At 47.3% G+C, this 22,078-nt stretch overlaps 1 protein-coding gene across 4 annotated transcripts in view; it reads left to right on the top strand.

The window, feature by feature from the left end:
• LOC117351648 (electrogenic sodium bicarbonate cotransporter 1-like) overlaps positions 1-22,078 on the top strand; it is an 84,701-nt gene that overhangs the window by 48,390 nt on the left and 14,233 nt on the right. For all 4 annotated transcript variants that reach the window (XM_033927234.1, XM_033927233.1, XM_033927232.1 and 1 more), the window contains 5 exons: positions 6,945-7,106; positions 10,128-10,306; positions 14,116-14,188; positions 15,806-15,874; positions 21,564-21,737. In XM_033927234.1, coding sequence (XP_033783125.1) covers positions 6,945-7,106; positions 10,128-10,306; positions 14,116-14,188; positions 15,806-15,874; positions 21,564-21,737 — 657 coding nt within the window. The remainder of the gene's footprint in view (positions 1-6,944; positions 7,107-10,127; positions 10,307-14,115; positions 14,189-15,805; positions 15,875-21,563; positions 21,738-22,078) is intronic.

Raw genomic sequence — 22,078 nt, 5'->3', positions numbered from 1 at the left:
GGAAGTTTTAAATAAAATAATTTGTTCATGCAGGCTTTCTTTGAATGCATTCATGTTAGTACTTGGGTTACAATCAAAAAACAGCAAGGGAATATTTTTATCCAAGGTGATACTTATAAATCACTGTTGTACAACAGTACTTGGGTTACCACATGTCCGGATTTTCCTGGACACGTCCTCCTTGTCAGGTTATGTCTGGGGGTCCGGACGGCTTTTCAAAACCTGGTGCTTTGTCCGGATTCTGAAAAGCTTCTATCAAATCGCGTCGGGAGGGGCTTCTGTGTATACTGTGTATCTTAATAATAATAATATTAATAATAACTTTATTTTTCTATACCGCCACAATCTTGCGACTTCTAGGCGGTTTACAATCAAGGAAGCTGAACGTTCAGTGAGTTACAATATGTAGATGATCAGAGGAAATACAGAGTGCAGAAATTTTAAGAAAGCAAAAATGTAAAATATAAATATACAGTTTGCTAAGAAATTTCTGAGAGGACCCGTAAGGAAAAGGTAACGCATTTCAAAAATACAGCGAAAAATTACAATATGATAATAACAGTTTATATAAATCGCTGAACCGTGAAGTTCTATGCAGACTTATGAGGGGAGAGGGAATGGATAAGAGATCGGGAGGACCTTTATTGTGGAGAGAGAGAAGAGCGGAGATAGCCTCTTGCATAATAAGGTTGGTTGTATTTTTAATAGTACAGTATATAAGTTTTTAAATAAATAAATGCATGTATGTGAGCTTTTTTAAAGTTAATGATTTTAAAAGCTTATACAAGTGTGCTTCTATATGCACAGCTCTTTGGTGTTTCATTTTTGGTCTTATGTTTTATTTTAACTGTTTGTAAATTTTATGCATGTTTTTCTGTAAGCTGCTTAGTGGGGTATAAATCTAATTAATTAATTAAAATGAAAGGTAATGAGGTCATTAGGTATTCCACTTCAATGCATGGTGACCCATCTAAAGCGCGCCGGACATTGGCGTGCCGACAATCACGCTCTGACATTTGCGCGCGGGACATGTGCACGTCACCGCTTGAAGCCACTCTGACCATCCCCGTTTGTGCTCTGAGAGGGGGGGTATGAAGGAAAACCCACCCCCACTACACTTAAAAATCCTCACGCCCACATCAAGGGGAGTATGAGGGGAACTCCCCCCGACCCGCAATAGACCAAAAAGTCGCACTCTCCTCCTGAAGATCGGCTCTTCCGCTCTGAGAGAGGTGTGGGGGGGGGAAACCCCCTCACCACAATCGCCCTCTCGTTCGGGGGATGCCGACGCTGTTTGAATTTTAACTTTGCCAAAAACTCCCCAACAATTGCCCCCCGAAAATCCCAAATTTCTCCTGCGTGCACTTGTCCCTGCGTGCAGTTGTCAGCGCGGCTTTGCCGGAGCGCTTTTGTCCTGCCCTCAAAGGTCAATGTACCCAATGCACAGAAGAAAATGGGAATTTTAATGCGCACAGAGCAAGAAATTCACCACCAGGTCCAGGCAGCAGCTTTGTAAAAAATAGCTGTTCAGTTGTGCATGGCATGACGATCATTTCCGTCCATGAAAGATGTAAAAATGCAAAAAATCCCATTGCAAATCTTTTAACTATCTGATCGTAGGAGCCTGGAACTCATTTCCTGCAGAGGTCCGAGTTACCAGAGTGTATACTACGCTCCGCAATATCTGAAGGCAAGGCTCTTCAAAAATCTCTGTGAGGGACCCAATGCGATTTAGACTGCACACTAGGTACACCACTAACGATGCCTGCAACCCACTACCTTGGAAAATGTTATTTGTAAATTGAAACAAACTGAAATATCTGTCTAAAGATGTACTAAGGCCTAGATTCACTAAACTTGCTGATCTGGATCTTTGTTGGGCGATTCTTGGCTGAGTTTTGCCGAGCAACCGTTTCACTAAACATAGAAACATAGAGTATGACGGCAGAAAAGGGCCGACGGCCCAACAAGTCTGCCCACTCAAGAACCCTCCCTCCTCCCTCCCTCCATCATTTAAGCATTCCTCTGGAGCGACCCCACCTGTCTGTCCCATCGTCCCTTGAAGTCGAGCGTCGACTACCTGACGTGGAAGACCATTCCATCGATCAGTTACCCTTTCGGTGAAGAAATACTTCCTGGTGTCCCCACGAAATCTTCCCCCCCTGAGTTTTAGCGGATGCCCTCTTGTCGCCATGGGACCCGTAAGACAAAATATTTCTTCCTCCACATCAATACGGCCCGTGACATATTTGAATGTTTCTATCATGTCCCCCCCTTTCCCTGCGCTCTTCAAGAGAATATAAGTGCAGCCTGCTCAAACGTTCTTCATATGGGAGATTTTTTAGTCTTGAGACCATCCTAGTGGCCATTCGCTGAATCGACTCCATTCTCTTTACATCCTTTTGATAATGTGGCCTCCAAAACTGAACACAGTACTCCAGGTGAGGTCTCACCACTGATCTGTACAACGGCAGTAGAACTTCAGGCTTACGACTGATAAAGCTCCTTCTGATGCAGCCCAGCATTTGTCTAGCTTTTGCTGTTGCTTTCTCCACCTGATTCTACATGCAAATGATCTGATCGGACGCACGCCCTATAGCGATCTCACTGATCGCTGTAAAAGTGATCGAAATGCATGCTGTTTATTGATGCAATTTACGCATGCGCTAGCTCTTCGCCCTGACTACGTAGTCAGTGGGCGGGGTTTATTCGCGCACGTCATTGGCGGCAAAGCACAAGTGAGCTCGAAAGAAAGGGGGAGGAATGGCTGCAATATACTTTTGCTGGCCCTACGAGTTGGGCATTTTGAAAAAGGAATGATTTGTGACCGGCGCAGTGAATTATTTTCTGGAGCCAGATTATCGAACAGAACACGCTTTAAAACCACGGGCTCACAATTAATTTTTTACAGAATATATAAAAAAGGAATTCTTACGCATCTGCAAAGATATTTTACAGTTTTATTTTTAATTTTGATGGTTGTTTTATATGGGGTTGTAACCTCGATGCTGATATTTCAGGGCGGAAGAGGGCAGGAGGGTTCATAGACAACCCCACGAAAGACAAAGGCGCGCGCCGACAACTGAGCGCAAGACAGAGGCGTGCGCCAAAGAAAATTACAGTTTTTAGGGGCTCCGACGGGGGGTTTTGTTGGGGAGCCCCCCCAGTTTACTTAATAGAGATCGCGCTGGCGTTGTGGGGGGTTTGGGGGGTTGTAACCCTCCACATTTTACTGTAAACTTAACTTTTTCCCTAAAAACAGGGAAAAAGTGAAGTTTTCAGAAAAATGGGGGGTTACAACCCCCCCACCCCCCACAACGCCCCCACAATGCGGCGCGATCTCTACTAAGTAAAGTGGGGGGGTTCCCCCCCACGCCCCTCCCCCCGGTCGGAGCCGTAAAAACTGTAATTTTCTGCGGCGCACGCCTTTGTCCCAGCGCGCTTTTGACCTGACACCGGGCAGGAGAGTCAGCAAGGATAGGAAAGCGACTGTTCCTCAGCAGTCGTTTCTTTTTCGGATTGGCAAACCCAACCAGTGTTTCTTCTTCTGCTTGGTGAATCGATGGCTTCCTACTTTTGCATGCCATTTCCACATGGGTGGATCGGATCTGATCGGGAAGCTGTTTAGTGAATTGTCGGGACAGGATCGGAAGGTTTAGTGAATCTAGCCTTTAGTTTCTTATCATTTATTGTAGGTATAATCAACGTTTTATCAGTTACCGTTTCTATACAAACTCTTTGCAACGCTGGTATGTATAGAAGCCATTGCAAAGGGCATGCAATCAGTAACCCGCCTAGAGCTCTACTCTGTGAGGATTCAGCGTAGTGGCAGTTAGGGCCTTCAGGCAGGGCAGGATTAATTCATTGAGGGCCCCTAGGCACACAAATACACTGGGCCCCCTGCCCCGTCCCACCCCACCATGCACCCAAGCGGAAACAGGAAGCTGCGTCAGAGGGAAGCTTTGGGCAAGCAGCACCGCTTGCACAATTGCAGTTCCCGTTGCATTTCTTACCCGAGTTGCTTGCTTGTCTTACTTTCCGTCGATGGAGGGGGCGCTGGTTGCCGATTGGGGGGGGGGGGGCCCGCATTACCAATCGTGGGGGCCCGTGTTGCCGATCGATGCTGGAGGGGCCCATCGCCGTTTGGAAAAAACGATGTTGATGCCCTCTTTCATTGGGCCCCCCTGACAATTTCGGGCCCTAGGCACGTGCCTACTGGTTAATCCTGCCCTGCCTTCAGGGGATTCAACCCACCCCCTAAAGGCCCTGAGGGCACTGCTCTGAATGTTATTGGTTGAGCAGGTAACAGACAGATGCTGCTCAGCCAATCAAATTGAGATCAATACTGCGAGGGCCCAAGAGACCTGCTTTATTTTTTGGAGTTTGTTTTGTTTGATGCAGTTTGACTGGTTGAGCAGGGCTGTAGAGCTGGGGATTCACTGAATCCCCTGAAAGCCCTCATTTCACGCCACTGATATAAGACCACATAACAAAATATCTGTAGTTCTGTGGTCGTGTTCCACATTCAACAAGTCTTGTCTAAAATACTAAGCGTATATATTATATATATATATAATAAAAGCTTAGGGCTCCTTTTACTAAGGTTCGCTAGCGTTTTTAGCGCGCGCTAAAGATTAGCGTGCACTAACCATGCGCTAAACGAAAAATACTAACGCAAGCTCCATGGAGGCGCTAGCGTTTAGCATACGCGGCATTGTAGCGCGTGCTAAAACCATTAGCGCACCTCAGTAAAAGGAGCCCTTAGTATATGTATATGTGTATACAGTATATATATATATCTATATAATAAAACCGTAGGCGGCGCATGCGCAGTCTAATCCGCGTGCTTCCGTGATCCGTATGTCCGTGGCCGGCAAGAGTGCACATGCAAACTTACAACAGCTCGCACTCACGGTCTGGCTGGCTCTTTAAAGTTTTTTTCGGTGCCGGCTCATCTGCTCCGCCTTCCTCTTCCTGCCAGTCTCAGCCGGACTCAATCCTCCCCCCCTGGCAGCCCTGAACCTGTTCCTCCGTTCCCCGCCCGACGGGCCGGTGAGTGCTGCGCCAGGGGCAATGCAGGTGGAGACTATCGGCGGCGGAGCCGGAGGGAAGGGGGGGTGGGAGGCACGCGAAGCTGCAAGTCGCCGACTCCACCCCCCCCCTCTCTCGAACCGCACAAGGACTGCCGTTGACGAAATTTGCCCCACCGTTCCTTCCCTTCCTCCATCAGGTACAGTTCAGCTACGCCTATGTTAAAAGCAGCTGCTTTGAAATTGGCACGGCGGTTTCCCCAGATAGGGTAAGCCGAAAAACTCAATCCCGCCTCATGGTCCTGCCGCCGCTCACGAATTCCCCCCCCTCCCCCCCATCCTCCTGCAACAGCCGCTACCGCTCCTGTTCAAAGCGGCCTGCTGAGGTTCGCGGCCGCTGTAACGAACCTCGCAGGCCGCTCTCCACATGGTAGCACGTTCCCTCTGACGCAATCGCGTCAGAGGGAACATGCTACCGAGTTGGAGAGCGGCCTGCGAGGTTCGTTACAGCGGCCGCGAACCTCAGCAGGCCGCTTTGAACAGGAGCGGTTGCGGGAGGGGGGGGGAGTTTTAACAGGAGGAGTCGCCGAAAAAAACCTTCAGCCGCAGCAGGCCAGCACACGGGAAGGGAAGGGGGAGGGGCCGAACGGAGCAGGGCAGCTCAAGGTAAGAAGGGAATGGGGGGTGGGGGAAAATGTTTCTACTACTCAGCAGGGACCTGGAGGGGAAGGGAAAACCGCTGCTGCTTCTGCAAAGGAAAGTGGTGGTAGGGGAGAGAAGGGAATGGGGGGTGGGTGGGGGAAAATGCTGCTACTACTTCTCAGAGATCTGGAGGGGAAGGGAAATATCACAGCTGCTTCTGCAAAATAAAGTGGGGGGGGGGAGAGAAGGGAATGGGGGGTGGGGGAAAATGCTGCTACTGCTTCAGCAAGGACCTGGAGGGAAAGAGAAATACCGCTGCTGCTTCTGCAAAGGAAAGTGGGGGGGGGAGAGAAGGGAATGGGGGGTGGGTGGGGGGAAATGCTGCTACTACTTCACAGGGATCTGGAGGGGAAGGGAAATAGCACTGCTGCTTCTGCAAAGGAAAGTGGGGGGGGGGGGGAGACACAGAAAGAAATACAGACAGACAAAGGAGGCTAGGGAGAGAGACAGACAGAAATAAAGACAGACAGGGGACCAGAGAGACACAGAAATAAAGACAGACAGGCAAAGGGTGCCAGGGAGAGAGAGAAAAAAATAGCAGGAGGGAGAAAGACAGAAAGAAAGGAAGAAAGAAACAGGAGCAGGGAGAGAGACATAAAGAAAGAAAGAAAGACAGACAGCCATATATTCTAGCACCCGTTAATGTAACGGGCTTAAACACTAGTATATATATATATATATAGTGTATACCAGGGATCTCAATGTCCCTCCTTGAGGGCCGCAATCCAGTCGGGTTTTCAGGATTTCCCCCATGAATATGCATGAGATCTATTTGCATGCACTGCTTTCAATACAGATTCATTGGGGAAATCCTGAAAACCCGACTGGATTGCAGCCCTCAAGGAGGAACTTTGAGATCCCTGGTCTAGAACAGACATGGGCAATTCCGAACCGGCCGGAATCCAATCGGGTTTTCAGGATTTCCCCAATGAATATGCATGAGATCTATTTGCATGCATTGCTTTCAATGCATATTCATTGGGGAAATCCTGAAAACCCGACTGGATTGCGGCCCTTAAGGAGGGACTTTGAGATCCCTGGTGTATACAGTATATATAGATATAGATATATAAACACACAGATCTAATTGTCCATTTTTTAGTCTATATGATCTATACCAAGTTATCCTCAAACTCAGTGAAGTTTTGCTTCTGTAGGAATTCATGTTACTCAGAATTTAAAATCCTATTTTTTTATGGTCTTCTTGTAAAGCCAACAAACCCTAGCAGAGGATGGATTGTGCTTCCATTTGGAGAGAATCCATGGTGGACGTGTCTGGCTGCCGGCATTCCTGCTATTTTAGTTACTATCTTACTGTTCATGGATCAGCAGGTCACAGCTGTCATCCTTAACCGCAAGGAATACAAGTTACAGGTCAGTTCTACTTCTTTAGGGTTTCTGGATAACTCTAGGCCGAAAATCAGGATCCGGATGCTCTGCTCAGTGAAAGGGAGCTTTTTTTGAGCTCCTTTATTTCTTCTTCAAGGCTTCAATCTATTATGAATTATGAGCAGTGGCGTAGTATGGGTGAGTGGCACCCCTCCCCCATGCGCTCCCCTTCCCCTGCACCTCTGTAATTTTCCTACCGTGAGCAGCATTACAAGCTTGCTGCCCGCATCGTGTCGGCTTTCCCTCTGACGTCACTTCCTGGGTGCGGGACCCAGAAGTGATGCCAGAGAGAGCCGACACCGACGTGGACAGCAAATTCGTGATACTGTTGACACCAGGAAAATAAAAGAGGTACGAAGGAAGGGAAGGGGTGTATGCACATCGCGGGGGTCAGGGGGGGGTCGGCAGGAAGGAGCGGAGGCGGAAAGGAGGACGGGTACCGGTGCCCCCACTAACACAGTGCCTGGGGTGGACCACTCCCCCCCTTACCACACCACTGAACTTGAGGACTGAAATTTCAGGCTACCATGCTAACTCCTCCCACACTCCAAACCTTCAAGCATCCAAGTTATGGCTTTGGTGGTTCAGTAGAATCCAAAACAAAGCAAGAAGTGGAACCAATGATCTGGATAAGAGTTTATTGACAACCCAAATTTAAAACAATGCAATTAATGTGGCTGGCATACAATGAATGATAGACAATTGACAATTCCAGACCCCTTTTGTTATCTGTGGTTCAATGGCAGCATTCTTGCCTTCCATGTAAGAGATCTGAGTTAAATTCTCACTCGGTGCACTTCTTCCAAGCATCCAAGAGCCCTTGTAAGGGCCCTCATGTTCCCAAACTCATTCCCATTAAACCAAAATGGCTTCTGGGCACTCCATATTTCACTCGGACCTCCAAAACATCTCTTGTATGTGGTATGTGGTCAGAGTGTCTCAAAAGTCACTTCAGTGATATGATTAGGGTCTTGGAAGGTTGGGATTTGCTCTAAGGTCTTTTTAGTGTTATATAGGGCTACAGAGGGCCCCCTGAGGATCTCGTGATACTATGCAAAATGGTGAGATGCCCAGAGATCCCAGAGAATATGTTGCAAGGGGTAAGGAAGGGTTGACCTATTGTGGACAGAAGAAGTGCTGGGCTCAGAGAGTGTAGCGCGGTGGTTAACACTACAGTCCAAGGGAAAGTCAATACTGGCGCGAGCAGCAGGCCGGAAAAGTTGCTCGTGCAGGCAAAGATTTAATGAGATATGGGGGAGGGAGGGCATGGGGGGAGGAAGAAGTGGGGGAAGCAGGGGGTGGAGAGGAAGGAACGGAGGGGCATCATTGCCCTAGGCACCTCCTGCCCTTGATACGTCACTGCCTCTCCAGCCCAATTAATCTCTTTTCAATATCGTGTGTAATGTTTACTCTATTACACATCTCTCACTAGTCTGTCATAGTTGTGTACCACAATCCTGGGGTTCTACAGCAACTTTAGGTATCCATCACTCTGGGGTTACCAGATGTTGCGTTTAAGAGGATTGTCCAGATGCCTGAAAGGATAAGAACATAACAACATAGAATAGCCTTACTAGGTCAGACCAATGGTCCATCAAGTCCAGTAGCTTGTTCTCATGGTGCCCAATCCAGGTTCCCGGTAACTGGCCAAAATTCAAGGAGTAGCAACATTCCATACAGAATCCCAAAGAATAGCAAGATTCTGGAATCCCAAAGAGCAACAAGATTCTAGAACCCCAAATAGTAGCAACATTCCATGCGGAATCCCCAACGAGTGGAAACATTCCATGCTACCGATCCAGGGCAAGCAGTGGGCTTCCCCCATGTCTTTCTCAATAACAGACTATGGACTTTTTCTCCAGGAAATTGTCCAAACCTTTCTTAAAACCAGCTACGCTATCTGCTCTTACCACAACCTCTGGCAACGCGTTCCATAACCTGGTAGTTTGTCCAGGTTATGGCAGGCCCCAAGCTCAGAGGGCCTCTGTGCATTCATGGAGGTCCTCCAGATGCAGCCCCAAGTTGGAGGAAGGTTTGTGTGGGGGTGGGGTTGAGGACAGAGCAGGGCGTGGTGGGGGCAGAATGGGGCAAGATCAGGTGTCCTCTATTTTTTTAAAAGAGGAAATCAGGTAACGCCACTGTGAGCTCTTTCTATAAAGTGAATTTTCATTACCTATCATCATGGATGCATGTTCTGTGTAGGTTGGGCTGGGGAGGGCATCAGTGGGAACTCAACTAACTTGGAACATGAGGACGTTACTGGCCAGACTTTACAGTAGATATCCTACAAACAATAGGATGGTTGGATAGGCTGGAGTGAGCTTAGTTGGCAGCTTCAGCAGTTGGAACCTAGGACAATACCAGGTGGACTTTAATCTATGGCTCAGAAATATCAAAGAAGAGACAAGTTAATTTCATTCATTTTTATTGAGAGTAACTAATGGGCAGACTGGATGGACCGTTCACATCTTTATCTGCCGTATTTTACTGTTACCTGGCAGAAACCCAAAAGAGTAGCAACATTCCAGAGCTGAGATTGTGATGTCATAATGCCTCATTCCACCAATGCCTAAGAGCCAACCTCAGCAGTGATGTCACAATGGCTTGATTAGATGGCAACTTCAGCAGTCGGAACCTAGGACAATACCAGGTGGACTTTAATCTATGGCCCAGAAATATCAAAGAAGAGACAAGTTAATTTCATTCATTTTTAATGAGAGTAACTAATGGGCAGACTGGATGGGCCGCTACTCCGTTATGTTACCTGAGTACTCCTAGAATAAGATCTACCCTCCTGCATCATCTCTTCACTTTCTCCCTTCCTTTCAGCTACCCTGGATTTAGGAGAGTGAGGAGGTGATACGGAAAGCAGATCTTAGAATGGGGGTACTCAAGAACCCCTAGAGCAGATACCTGTGCACTCTGGGCATCCACTGTATGTTACACTTTTACTTAAGAGTGTGGAAAATTGATCTGTAGAAATATTGAAGTTTGGTCTCTTTTCAGAAAGGGGCAGGTTTTCATCTGGATTTTTTCTGTGTGGCAGTCCTTCTCATCATCACATCATTGATGGGTCTTCCATGGTATGTGTCGGCAACAGTTATCTCTCTAGCGCACATGGATAGCCTTAAAATGGAAACAACAACATCTGCTCCTGGGGAACAGCCCAAGTTCTTGGGAATCAGGTAAAAAAAAAAAAAGAAACTCATATCTTGTAGTCGGCCTGCTTTATTTATTTTTAAAATTTCTATACTGTTTTTTTCCAAAACGGTTTACAAAAAGTTACATACATAAAATATTATTAAAAAATTCAAAACAAGATAGGAAGAAAAAACAAACAGATTCAATCCCTACATAAGGTCAATTGCTCAAAGAAATGCGTCTACAAATAGTTATGTTTTTAACATATTCCTGAATGAGTTCCTGTCTCTACATTTTCGAATTTGATCCACAAGGCTATTCCACAACTTAACTCCTGCACATGTAAAAGTCATGGCATTCGTTTCCACATATTTAGGTCCAATCTTCTATCTGCTTTTCTTCCCATCCCAGTGCACACAGCTTCTTGTTTTCCTCCTCTGATCCTACTAGGTCAGCAGGGGGCAGTGCTTCAAGATCATAATGTCGTCCTTTGCTAGCCAGGTTTGATTTTGCATAGGGTTACCAGATTTTTTCCATGGAGAAACCCGGACACATGGCCCCACCCTCTTCCGCCCCCCAACCCTGCGACATTCCACCTTTAGCCCCGCCCCAATTCCCACTCTCACAAAGCCTCGTCTTTCTTTTCCGACCTCCGGGCCGCGCTTGGAGGGCCTCCGAGCAGGCGCAGATGCATGTGATGTCATCCGCACATACTCAGAGGTCCTCCAGATGCGATCAAGAGGTCAGGGTTTTCCAAAACCCAGACAAACTACCGGGCTTTGGAAAGTCCGTATGGGCTCCCAGACAATCCTCTAAAAAGAGGACATGTCCGGGTTTTCACAGTCGTCTGGTAACCCTAGTCTTGCAATCTGAATCGAGTGGCACTCCATAGTCTTGCAAGACTTGTTAGCACAGTTAGTTAAAAACTCAAGACTTTAGCAGTGGAGAAGGCAAATGGAATGATTTCTTACACTGGAGTAAGTTTATATCGGGACATCTAGATTAAAAGACCAGTTTTATAAAGTCTATTTTATAAAGGCAATATAAACTCTCAGAACTAGCCCAAGAAGGCCCGAGTGTAATCATTAGCGATATACATTAGACTTTGGCATTATATACCAAACTAATGTATTGATCTATGGCAAGAATTTTATTTTTATTTATTTCAAAAACAGTATAGTTGGACAGCCTTTTATAAAATTATTGGTAGACAAATGCTGCCTGGAAACAATGCATTATAATATTCTAAAGAATGTAAATCCTCATATAAATGTGAAGCAATTATTTAAATCTCAGTTTCCATATGCCTGTGGCTATCTATATACACATATATCTTAAAGAACAAAATGCTAGCCCGCGCATGCGCACTCGCGACAAGCGTGTTCCCTGATCCCTTTTCTGTCGGGATGTGGCCGCATGAGTGCGCATGCGCGCGTATTACCTCATAACAGCCTCCCTACTCTCCACCTAGCGCTGCTTTCAAAGGGCCCGGTGAAGGTCGGAGAAGGCGGCGAGCTCTGACACCAACAGCAGCGCCACTGCGATCGGGAAAGCACAGCACAGCCGGCGACTCCCCCCTCCCGCCCTCACTCACGGCCAAAACCACCACCTCCTCCTTCTCGCCGGCTCACCCGCTTTTAAATGAAGAGAACGCTGGCTTTGCTGTCTTCTGTCCACTGCGGGCCGCCCTCTCTGACTACTTCCTCTTTCCGCTAGGGTTGGCCACAGTGGATAGAAGACGCCGAAGCCAGCGGCTGTAACTGCCGATATCCGCTCCTCCAGCGGAGGGGGGGGGGGGTGTCTGGGAGGAGACGGATCGCGGCCACTCAGCGCCCCCACCGAGGAGCCCAGCAACTTTCCGCTGCCCGGGACTCGACTCATTTGCTGCCCCCTCCCCCCTCTTCCCTTACCGCGGGCCCGACTGGCGATTTAAGCAGCATGTCCAGCAGTCTTCACATGCTGCTTTGGGCCCTTCTACTGCCCTGATTTGCTCCGGACGTGCCAGAGTAAATCAGGCCAGTAGAAGGACCCGAAGCAGCTTGTGAAGACTGCTGGACACGCTGCTTGAATCGCCATGTGTAGTCGGGCCTGCGGGAAGGGAAAGGGGGTAGAGGAAACGCTAATGCAGGCACAGGGAACTGGTGTGGGGGGAGGGAAATGGAAGGGGGAGGGAATGCTGCTTTGGACAGACAGACAGAGGGAGGAAGGGAGACAGAAAGAAAGAAAAGAAGAAAGACACGGGCAGGGAGATATACAGAAAGACAAACAGACAAAGGGGGCCAGGGACAGAGACAGAAAGAAAGACAGCGGGAGTCGTGTCAGGAGGGGTGCGGGATGCGGCAGAAGGAACTTTTCCAATGGGTGCAACTGGGCGACTGTCGGGAACCTCTGATCAGGGGCAGAGCAAGGTAAGTGTATCATAGGAATAAGAAGGAGGAGGGTGGGAGAAAAAGGAAGAGACATCTACTGCTGGACAGGGGGAGAAGGAAAGAGGTGCTGATGGACAGGGGGGGAGGTAAAACAAAGGGAGAAGGGCTGCTGCTGCATAAGGAGAGCAGTGAAGGGGTGGTGGTGGACACAGGGGAGGTAAAAGGAAGGGAGAATGGACAGGGGGAGCAGGCAAGGGGTGGTGATGGACAGCCAAGGAAAAAGAAAGACAGAAAGAAAGAAAGCGGCTAAGGAGAGAGAGAGAAAGAAATAAAGAGAGACACACACACATATATTCTAGAACCCGTTAATGTAATGGGCTATAAGACTAGTCTATTATAATAACATAGAGCATCTGGGAAAGACTGACTTTGTGGTTGTTGCTGGTATTGCAGCTTCTCATAGATGATATTGACATCTAATGGCCAGTGCTGGTACTACAGCTTCATGTGTTTCCCATACAGACAAAAACTGAATATTAACATAATGTCTGTTTTGAACATGCATATAATCTAGTACCATGGGATGCATGGGAGGAGTCAGACTGAAGCTTTAGGTTGCCTCAGGCTGTGGGGTTGTGTCTGCAGGATGGGCCACATCAACTTCAAGACTCCTAGTAATTTAAAACGAGGGAAATGAATGATATTGAGATGGGCCAAATCACGGGAGAGAAGGGCTTCACTGGTTGTAGCACCATGATGTGTTGCTGTAGTGGCAGTGGAGGGCCTGGCATTGCAACAAAAATAGAGCTGTGGCATTGGCCACATTGGGCTTCAGGGGCTGTGTCAGGCAACCTAGGAGAAGCACAGGCCATGGTTGTGGGGCAACAGAAAGAGGCATCATAAAGAATTTATAACCCTACTCCTCTGCCCTCCAATCCAGCCAGCTGATTAACCATTCTGCTTAACTGTATCCATGACATCCTGTTTGTCTGTTTTGCCTGTTTAGATTGTAAGCTCTTTCAAGCAGGGACTGTCTTCTTTGTGACTCTGTACATTGCTGTGTACGTCTGGTAGCGCTATAGAAATAATTCATAGTAGTAGTAGTGTGAAGAGTTTCAGTCTTTGGGAAGCAGAGCTGAGATTGTGATGTCATAATGCCTCATTCCACCAATAAGAGCCAACCTCCTCAGTGATGTCACAATGACTTGATTGTCCTGTACTCCTCTCTGCCCTCCAACCCAGTCAGCTGATTAACCCTTCCCCTTAACTGTATCCATGACATCCTGTTTGTCTGTCTTGGCTGTTTTGATTGTAAGCTCTTTTGAGCAGGGACTATCTTCTTCTTTGTGACTTTGTACAGCGCTGCATGCATCTGGTATCGCTATAGAAATAATACTAGTAGTAGTAGAAAAAGTGTTATGACAGAAGTTCTGTAGATGGGAAATGTATGGATTTTCTGCTGACTTTATACCTGTTGTTTATAGGGAGCAAAGAGTGACTGGTCTCTTTGCTTTTATCCTCACTGGCATTTCAGTCTTTTTGTCACCTGTCCTCAAGGTAAAATATTTGATTTTCGTTTCATCTTATCATCATATCAGCATTACAGTTTTAATTGCCTCCTGCCCAACGCGAGTAAGAGGAGGCTTTTCAAAACCTGGACGAAGTGCTGGGTTTTGAAAAATGGTCCAGACCCCCGGACATGTCCTCAAAAGGAGGACATGTCTGGAGAAATCCAGATGTCTAGTAACCCTAAGGGCTCCTTTTACGAAGCTGCGTTAGCGGCTGTATCGCACGCAAATTTTTATCACGCGCTAACCCCCGCGCTAGCTGAAAAACTACCGCCTGCTCAAGGGGAGGCGGTAGCGGCTAGCGCGGCCGGCAGTTTAGCGCACGCTATTACGTGCGTTAAACCGCTAATGCGCCTTCGTAAAAGGAGCTCTAAGTTTATGCAATATTATTTATGGATTTTTATAACTTACTTTCACAAGGAAATTCTACCCAGGGTGAGATGCAGCATATTATCAAAACATTAGACATACCATACCGGGCCTAATTAGCACCAATAATTGGCCTTTCAACAAGCAATTATTGGCACTAACTAGAATCAATTGCAAGTTACACAAATAAATTTAGGCAGAAATTTGTGTCTAAATGTTAGGCTCCGCCTAGTGCATCACCGGCATGCGCTGGGAGAGGCCTAAGGCCCTGATTGGCTCACACCTGAGGGGAGGGGCTTTAGGCGCCTGAGCCAATCAGAACCTTTGGCCCCTTCCAGTGCATCCAGGATGCACCGGGAAGGGCAGGGCTGCCATTTTGAAGAGGTGGCCCTTCAAGGCAGGAGGGAGTGGGCATTCCTCCTGCCTGATATTCAATGAACAGTAAGAGGGGGCAGAGTTAGGGGTGGAGGATTCTCAAACTGGGAGGGGGGGTCTGATCTGACACCCCCCCCGGTCCACCAGACAACCAGGATTTTGTGGAAGGGGGAGGGGTGATCAGCAGGTAGGGGTGCTTGGTGTCGGGATGGATGTCAGGAGGTCCTGGTTTTGGTGACGGGGGGTAAAATGGGGGGTGCACAACAGCCCCCCTACCCTCACTACACCACTGCTTTGATTGTAACCACAGAAAGGTGGTATATTAAATCCCAGTCCCAATCCCTCAGGAATGCTTATACACAGTCCACATATAATGTAGATGCACATCCTTATGCAGTATGTGCACACTGTTGCACAGTTTTGTACTGTGTGTAAAAAAGATTTTACATGTGGAGAAACTTAATAAAATAACCCCTGTGTGTCTCCATAGAATGCTGGTTTGCACTTTAGAAATCAAGATAATAATATTATGTAAAACAGTAATTAACAAACAAGCTCACAGGTGTGAGGTTTTCTTTGGTGCCATTTTGTCTGCTCTGTGGTTAACTTGTGGGCCGTGTGTTTACTTTTTTATTGCATGCTTCATTTTGGCATGAAAGTCACCTCAAGCCCTTTATGTTGGATGGACAGAGAATATATTTAATTGGTGACTAAATGAACATGGGGAAAAATGGGCATATAGAATTAATATAAGAACACATACATGTAGAGATCAGTGGGGTGTAAATAAAGCTTAGAGGATTTCCTCGAAGAGCAAAGCCTGTTTTAACGGTTGTATTTTTTTTTTTTTTTGCCTTGCCAGTACATTCCGATGCCTGTGCTGTATGGAATCTTTCTTTACATGGGCGTGGCCGCCCTCGGCAGTATGCAAGTGAGTATCTAAATAATCATGCAGACGTGCTCCTTGATGCTTGAAGTATTTGTGCAGCTTACGTGGAAAGATTTCTCTCTTTGATCGTCACATTCACTTTTTAAACCCCACATATAAATGAATGGGCTTGGGTGTCTGGTTCTTCATTCTCTCCAGTTCATCTTGTGTCTGAGTGTAACCTCCAAAGCTGCGCACTGGTGGTCAGAGGCGGAGAAGGAGCATTTTCACATTTTCCCAAAGTGTATTTCTTTCTAGAGAGTCCTCACGGTTCTATTATTTTGCTGCAGCAATGTATAAATCTGGTTCATAGACAATTGCGCGTGGACAAACAGGCGCGGACAACTGAGCGCGAAGACAATTGAGCGTGAAGACAATTGAGCGCGAAGACAAGTGAGCGTGAAGACAACCTAGCGTAAGACATTTGAGCGCAAGACAATTGAGCGCAAATTATTTTCCTTAATGAGCACGAGCGGGACAACTGAGCGCAAGACAACTGAGCGCGAGACAACTGAGCGAGAGTCAGGTGAGCGCCGGCAGGTGAGCGTAAGACAGCTGAGCGCCGGCAGGTGAGCGCAAGACAACTGAGCGCAGGCAGGTGAGCGCAAGACAACTGAGTGCCGGCAGGTGAGCGTAAGACAGCTGAGCGCCGGCAGGTGAGCGCAAGACAACTGAGCGCAGGCAGGTGAGCGCAAGACAATTGAGCGCAAGACAACTGAGTGCCGGCAGGTGAGCGCAAGACAATTGACTCACCTATAAATCTACTCAAGGCAAAACAGATTTTGCTTTAGAAACATGATGGCAGATAAAGGCAAAATGGCCCATCTAATCTGCCCATCTAATCACTGCTAAGCTTGCTTGGTTCCGTGCCTTCCATATAAGATTCCTTGATGTTTATCCCATGCATTTTTTAATTCAATGACTGTTTTCATCACCATCACCTCCCACAGGCATAAGAGCATAAAAATTGCCATACTGGGACAGACTGAAGGTCTATCAAGTCCAGTATCCTATTTCCAACAGTGGCCAACCCAGGACCCAAGTACAAGGCAGAAACTCAAATAGTAGCAACATTCCAGAGCTGAGATTGTGATGTCATAATGCCTCATTCCATCAATGCCTATGAGCCAACCTCAGCAGTGATATCACAATGCCTTGAATGTCCTATACTTGGCTCACATAAGAACATAAAGAGTTGCCATACTGGGACAGACTGAAGGTCCATCAAGCCCAATATCCTGTCTCCAACAGTGGCCAACCCAGGTCCCAATTACCTAGCAAGATCCCAAGTAGCAAAACAGATTCTATACTGCTTATCCTAGGAATAAGCAGTGGATTTCCCCAAGCCATCTCAATAATGGCTTTCCCACATGCATCATTTTGCACTTGCTCACATTAAACATCATCTGCCATTTTGATGCCCAGTCTCACAAGGTATTCTATCATCTACCACATTCTCTGTGAAAAAGTACTTCCTGATGTTATTCCTGTCATATAAGGTGTTTGGATCTCCTTTAGGCGTTAGTATTCCCACCTGGGGGGAATAGCTTGTCTTATTACTTAACGGGACGGGGATGGGTGGAACTTGGTAAGCCTGGGGGCAGGTCTAGGGGTCCGGATTTTCCGTTTCGAAAATCTGGTAACCCTAATTCTCAGATGAACCTTTTTGTCAGAAATCCCTAGTGGCCCAGTGGGCCCTGGACATTCCATCCCTCACAAGAATCTCCCTGGGGGCCCAGTGGGCCCCAGGCATCTCTAGCAGGACGTCCCTGGTGACTCAGAAGGCCTTAGCAACCCTCACAACAATTCCATAGTGGTCCAGTGGACCGTGCGCCCCCTCTCCCCCAGAAGTTTTCCTTAGTGGTTCAGTAGGCTTCCTCCATCCCTACACAAGATCTCCCAATGGTCATAGGACACTCCAATCTCCAACCTTCTCACCATCTTGAGTTGAAAGGCAGGAGTGACGCCAGTGCCCATCTAGTGCTGCCATCTTGAAAAATAACAGCACCTGACCTCTAGTGGAATGTTGGGATAAATGACTGAGAGACATTCTGCTGAAGAGGTGGTGGAGACAGAGACTGTGTCTGATTTCAAGAAAGCCTGGGATAAGCATGTGGGATCTCTTTGAGAGAGGAAGAGATAATGATTACTGCAGATGGGCAGACTGGATGAGCCATTTGGCCTTTATCTGCCATCATGTTTCTGTGTTTTAAATAAGGGAATGCTTTGGCAGACTAACCCTTAGTTTGTATCTCAAAGTACCACCAGAGGTCAGGTGTCACCATTTTTCAAGATGGTGGCAGTATGAAGAGGATGCTGTGGACACCTCCTCAGAACCTGCCTCAGAAGCTCTCTGGTTGAGGTCCTTCCTGTGCCGGGTGCCCTGCCCAACCCAGAGCTACCCTGGACCGTATAGACTCGGGGGAGTGTTTTTTTTTTCTCCTCTTGTCAGTACATGAGCCAGCTTCTGCTGATAAATATCTTTTCCTCCTGATCCTGAACCAAATTGCTGCATTTTTTAAAAATATGTGCTGACAGAAAAAAAAGCACACACTGCCATGGTAAAGTGTCACCATTTTCTGCATTGGGTAGAATTTTCTCTCTCTGTCTTTTCCTGTCACTGTGTGAGCCAATGTCCATTGGCTTGCCTCATGCACTGACAGGACTAGGACTTGCAGCACAGTTATAAATTCAGGGGTACAGATTCAGCTGGCAACGGCGAACGTTTCTTTTGGCCGCTGTCATCTTTATGCCCCGATATTCAATGCTGACCTATGTCTGGGCACCAACATTGAATATCCAGATTTAAGTGCAATATTCTAATCTAATTCTTAGTCTTAGGGCTCCTTTTTCGCATGCACCTTTTTAGCGCGTGCTAACCCCCGTGCTAGCTGAAAAACTACCGCCTGCTCAAGAGGAGGCGGTAGCGGCTAGCGCGGCTGGCAAATTAGCGTGCGCTGTTACGTGCGTTAAACCGCTAATGCGGCTTCGTAAAAGGAGCCCTTAGTCTTATATCCCGAATCATCTCCTAAAAATAGGAACTCGATTCGGTTTACATAATTAGATCACAAAGAAAGATCCATTAACATTCATTGGAGCTATTGCCTAAAAAGCGATAATCAACCCAAAAAGTTGACCCGTAAATACCACAGTTGAAGCAAAGTTCCAAAGCGAACCAAAAAAAACTTTGGAGATCGATGTTCCTGATTAGGATTTTTTTTATTCAAGTAGAACAGTAGTAAAATACGTCCACAAGTTGGAATGGGGGACCCAGCACAGTCCGTGTTTCGACCTAAGTGTCTTCCTCAGGGGTCCAAGTGTGGTCTATAAAAGACTGATGTGGGTAAAATCCAAACAACGGAGATAAATTGTTCTCTTGCGTTGCCGCTAAGGAAAATGATGAAACTTAGGCTCCAGTAGGTTGCCGGTTTAAGAATTACCCCCTTAGTGCTGATATTCAGTGGCACTGTTTTTACTTTTTTTTTGTTCTCTTTTCTTTACAAAATTGTAGTTCTCCCTCTCTCCTCTTGTTTTGCTATCCTACCCTATGTCGAGTTTGATTTTTATTCATGTATTATTTTAATGTACAACGCTTCAAATTTTATGATTAGCATTTAATCAAATTTTAATAAACTATGATAGCCTTGTACAAACAATTGAACCATCCAGAAGCCTCTCCTGCCCACTTAAATCACTTTGAATATTGACCTGTTTGAGAGTCCTACGGTGCCAGCTCTTGCGCCTGATCAGAGAGCATCTGCCCCATCAAAATCCGATGTGATTACTCTGTAAAATTGCAGACAAACGTACAAGGATGCGGGCTAAATTTATGATATCAAAACATATGAATGCATTACCGTAAGGATGTGCTGAGACTGGAGTCGGTCCAGAGAATGGCCACCCGGATGGTCTCGGGACTCAAGGATCTCCCGTACGAGGAACGGCTGGATAAGTTGCAGCTGTACTCACTCGAGGAACGCAGAGAGAGGGGTGACATGATCGAGTCATTCAAGTATCTCACGGGCCGCATCGAAGTGTAAGAAAATATCTTCTTTTTCAAGGGTCCCGCAGCAACAAGGGGGCATCCGTGGAAAATCAGGGGCGGGAAACTGCACGGGGACACCAGGAAATTCTTTTTCACTGAAAGGGTGGTTGATCGCTGGAACAGTCTTCTACTTCAGGTTATTGAGGCCAGCAGCATGCCTGATTTTAAGGCCAAATGGGATAGACACATGGGATCTATTCACAGAGAAAGGTAGGGGAGGGTCATTGGGGTGGGCAGACTAGATGGGCCGTGGCCCTTATCTGCCGTCTATTTCTATGTTTCTATTACCACCTTAAAACAAACCAAAGGACCCGGCACGGTCTGTGTTTCGGTTAACACATCTTCTTCAGGGGTCCCGGGTTGATAAGGTATCAAACAAAACCGCAAACAAAAAAAAACTTAGCCTGTGTAGTTAAAAATCAATAATCGAAGGACGGTCTCTATATAAACCTCTGCAGAGGTGATAATACTAACCGCATTCAAATGTTTTGATATAATAAATTTAGCCCGCACCCTTGTGCGTTTGTCTGCAGTTTTTCTTTGTTATTCCTGGTATTTTGCTTACTGCAGACCTTGTTGGTTTTCCCTTTTGTTGTTTAGCACTCTGGAAAACACCATTTATTATGCGTATTTTATGAAAATGATGCCGACTGACGAATGTTTGCATGCTCCGTTATCTGCTGTTTGTTTATTGGGATGCCTATACAGTAGTACCTTGGATTACGAGTATAATCCGTTCCAGGAGCATGCTCGTAATCCAAAATGCTTGTTTATCAAAGCGAGTTTCCCCATAGGAAATAATGGAAACTCGCCTTGATGCATTCCCCCCCCCCCTGAGAACCGGCATTGCTCCCCTCGAAGGCCCCCCCTGCGATCCGGCACCCCCCCTGCCTCGAACCGGCACCCCCCCGTTACGATCCGCCCCCCCCCCCCGATACGATCCGACCTCCCCCCTGACACAATTGGGCACCCCTCCGCCGCTTCTTACCCTCATCTGGGCACTCTAGAAGGTCGGACTCCTCGTCTGCTGGGCCTTGAGCATCTGAACATGCTCAAGGCCTGCGAGTTCACGTTCACGTTCAGAACGTGAACTCGCAGGCCTTGAGCATGCTCAGATGCTCAAGGCCCAGCAGAAGAGGACCAATCTTCAAGAGTGCCCAGATGAGGGTAAGAAGTGGCGGGGGGGTGCCCAATTGTGTCGAGGGGAGGTCGGATCGTGTCGGGGGGGTGCCAATCGTGTCGGAGGGGTCGGATCGTGGCAGGGGGTGCCCAATCGTGGCGGGGGGGTCGGATCGTGGCGGGGGGGGTGCCGGTTCGAGGCAGGGGGGGTGCTGGATCGCAGGGGGGGAGGTGCCAGATTGCGGGGGGGGGGGGGGGTGCTCGTAAATCGAGCCATGCTTGGTTTCCAAGGCACCGATTTTGCAAATGTTTTGCTCGTCTTGCAAAACACTCGCAAACCAGTGCACTCATAAACCGAGGTACCACTGTACTTGCTCTAGTCTTTGCTCCTTGCCAGGACACACTGGGGATGATGAATAAGAAACTGTACTAATAAATAACATGCCTCTAACAAACAATCAATAGGACTGAATAAGTTCAGAGCCTCGGAAGAAAAACGAGCGACGTCCTTGTGATATTTCGTTTCAGTTCATGGAGAGACTGCAGCTGCTTCTAATGCCGGCGAAGCACCAGCCTGATTATATTTATCTGCGACACGTGCCCCTCCGAAGGGTTCACCTATTTACTTTCATTCAGCTCTTGTGTTTGGCCGTGCTCTGGATACTCAAATCAACGGTGGCTGCAATTATCTTCCCTCTAATGGTAAGTTCTTCCGCGCAGGCGCGGCCGTTGCACGGGAAAACGATGCAGAGATAAGGAACGTGGTTATATTTTTAAAAATAATTTACAGGTTTTCCAAACCTCCACGTCATAGTCGAGCAGTTCTCATGTTCTGAAGCAAACATCTCGTTCCGATGCTCTGACCGCAGCGCGCTCGATATTTGGACCGTGGGAGTTAGGATGACTCCCGAAGTTGGCGCTGAGCTTGGATCTTCAGTGCCGGGCTGTTTCCTTTGGCCGGCATTGAATATCCGGTCTATTTTTGGTTGCTATAAATTTAACCAGCTACGTTGATTTTTAAGCGCTGGTCGACTGTGTTTACG

This window comes from Geotrypetes seraphini, chromosome 18, assembly GCF_902459505.1.
Source record: "Geotrypetes seraphini chromosome 18, aGeoSer1.1, whole genome shotgun sequence".
NCBI lineage: Eukaryota > Metazoa > Chordata > Amphibia > Gymnophiona > Dermophiidae > Geotrypetes > Geotrypetes seraphini.
This window is presented reverse-complemented; position numbering and strand designations above follow the sequence as displayed.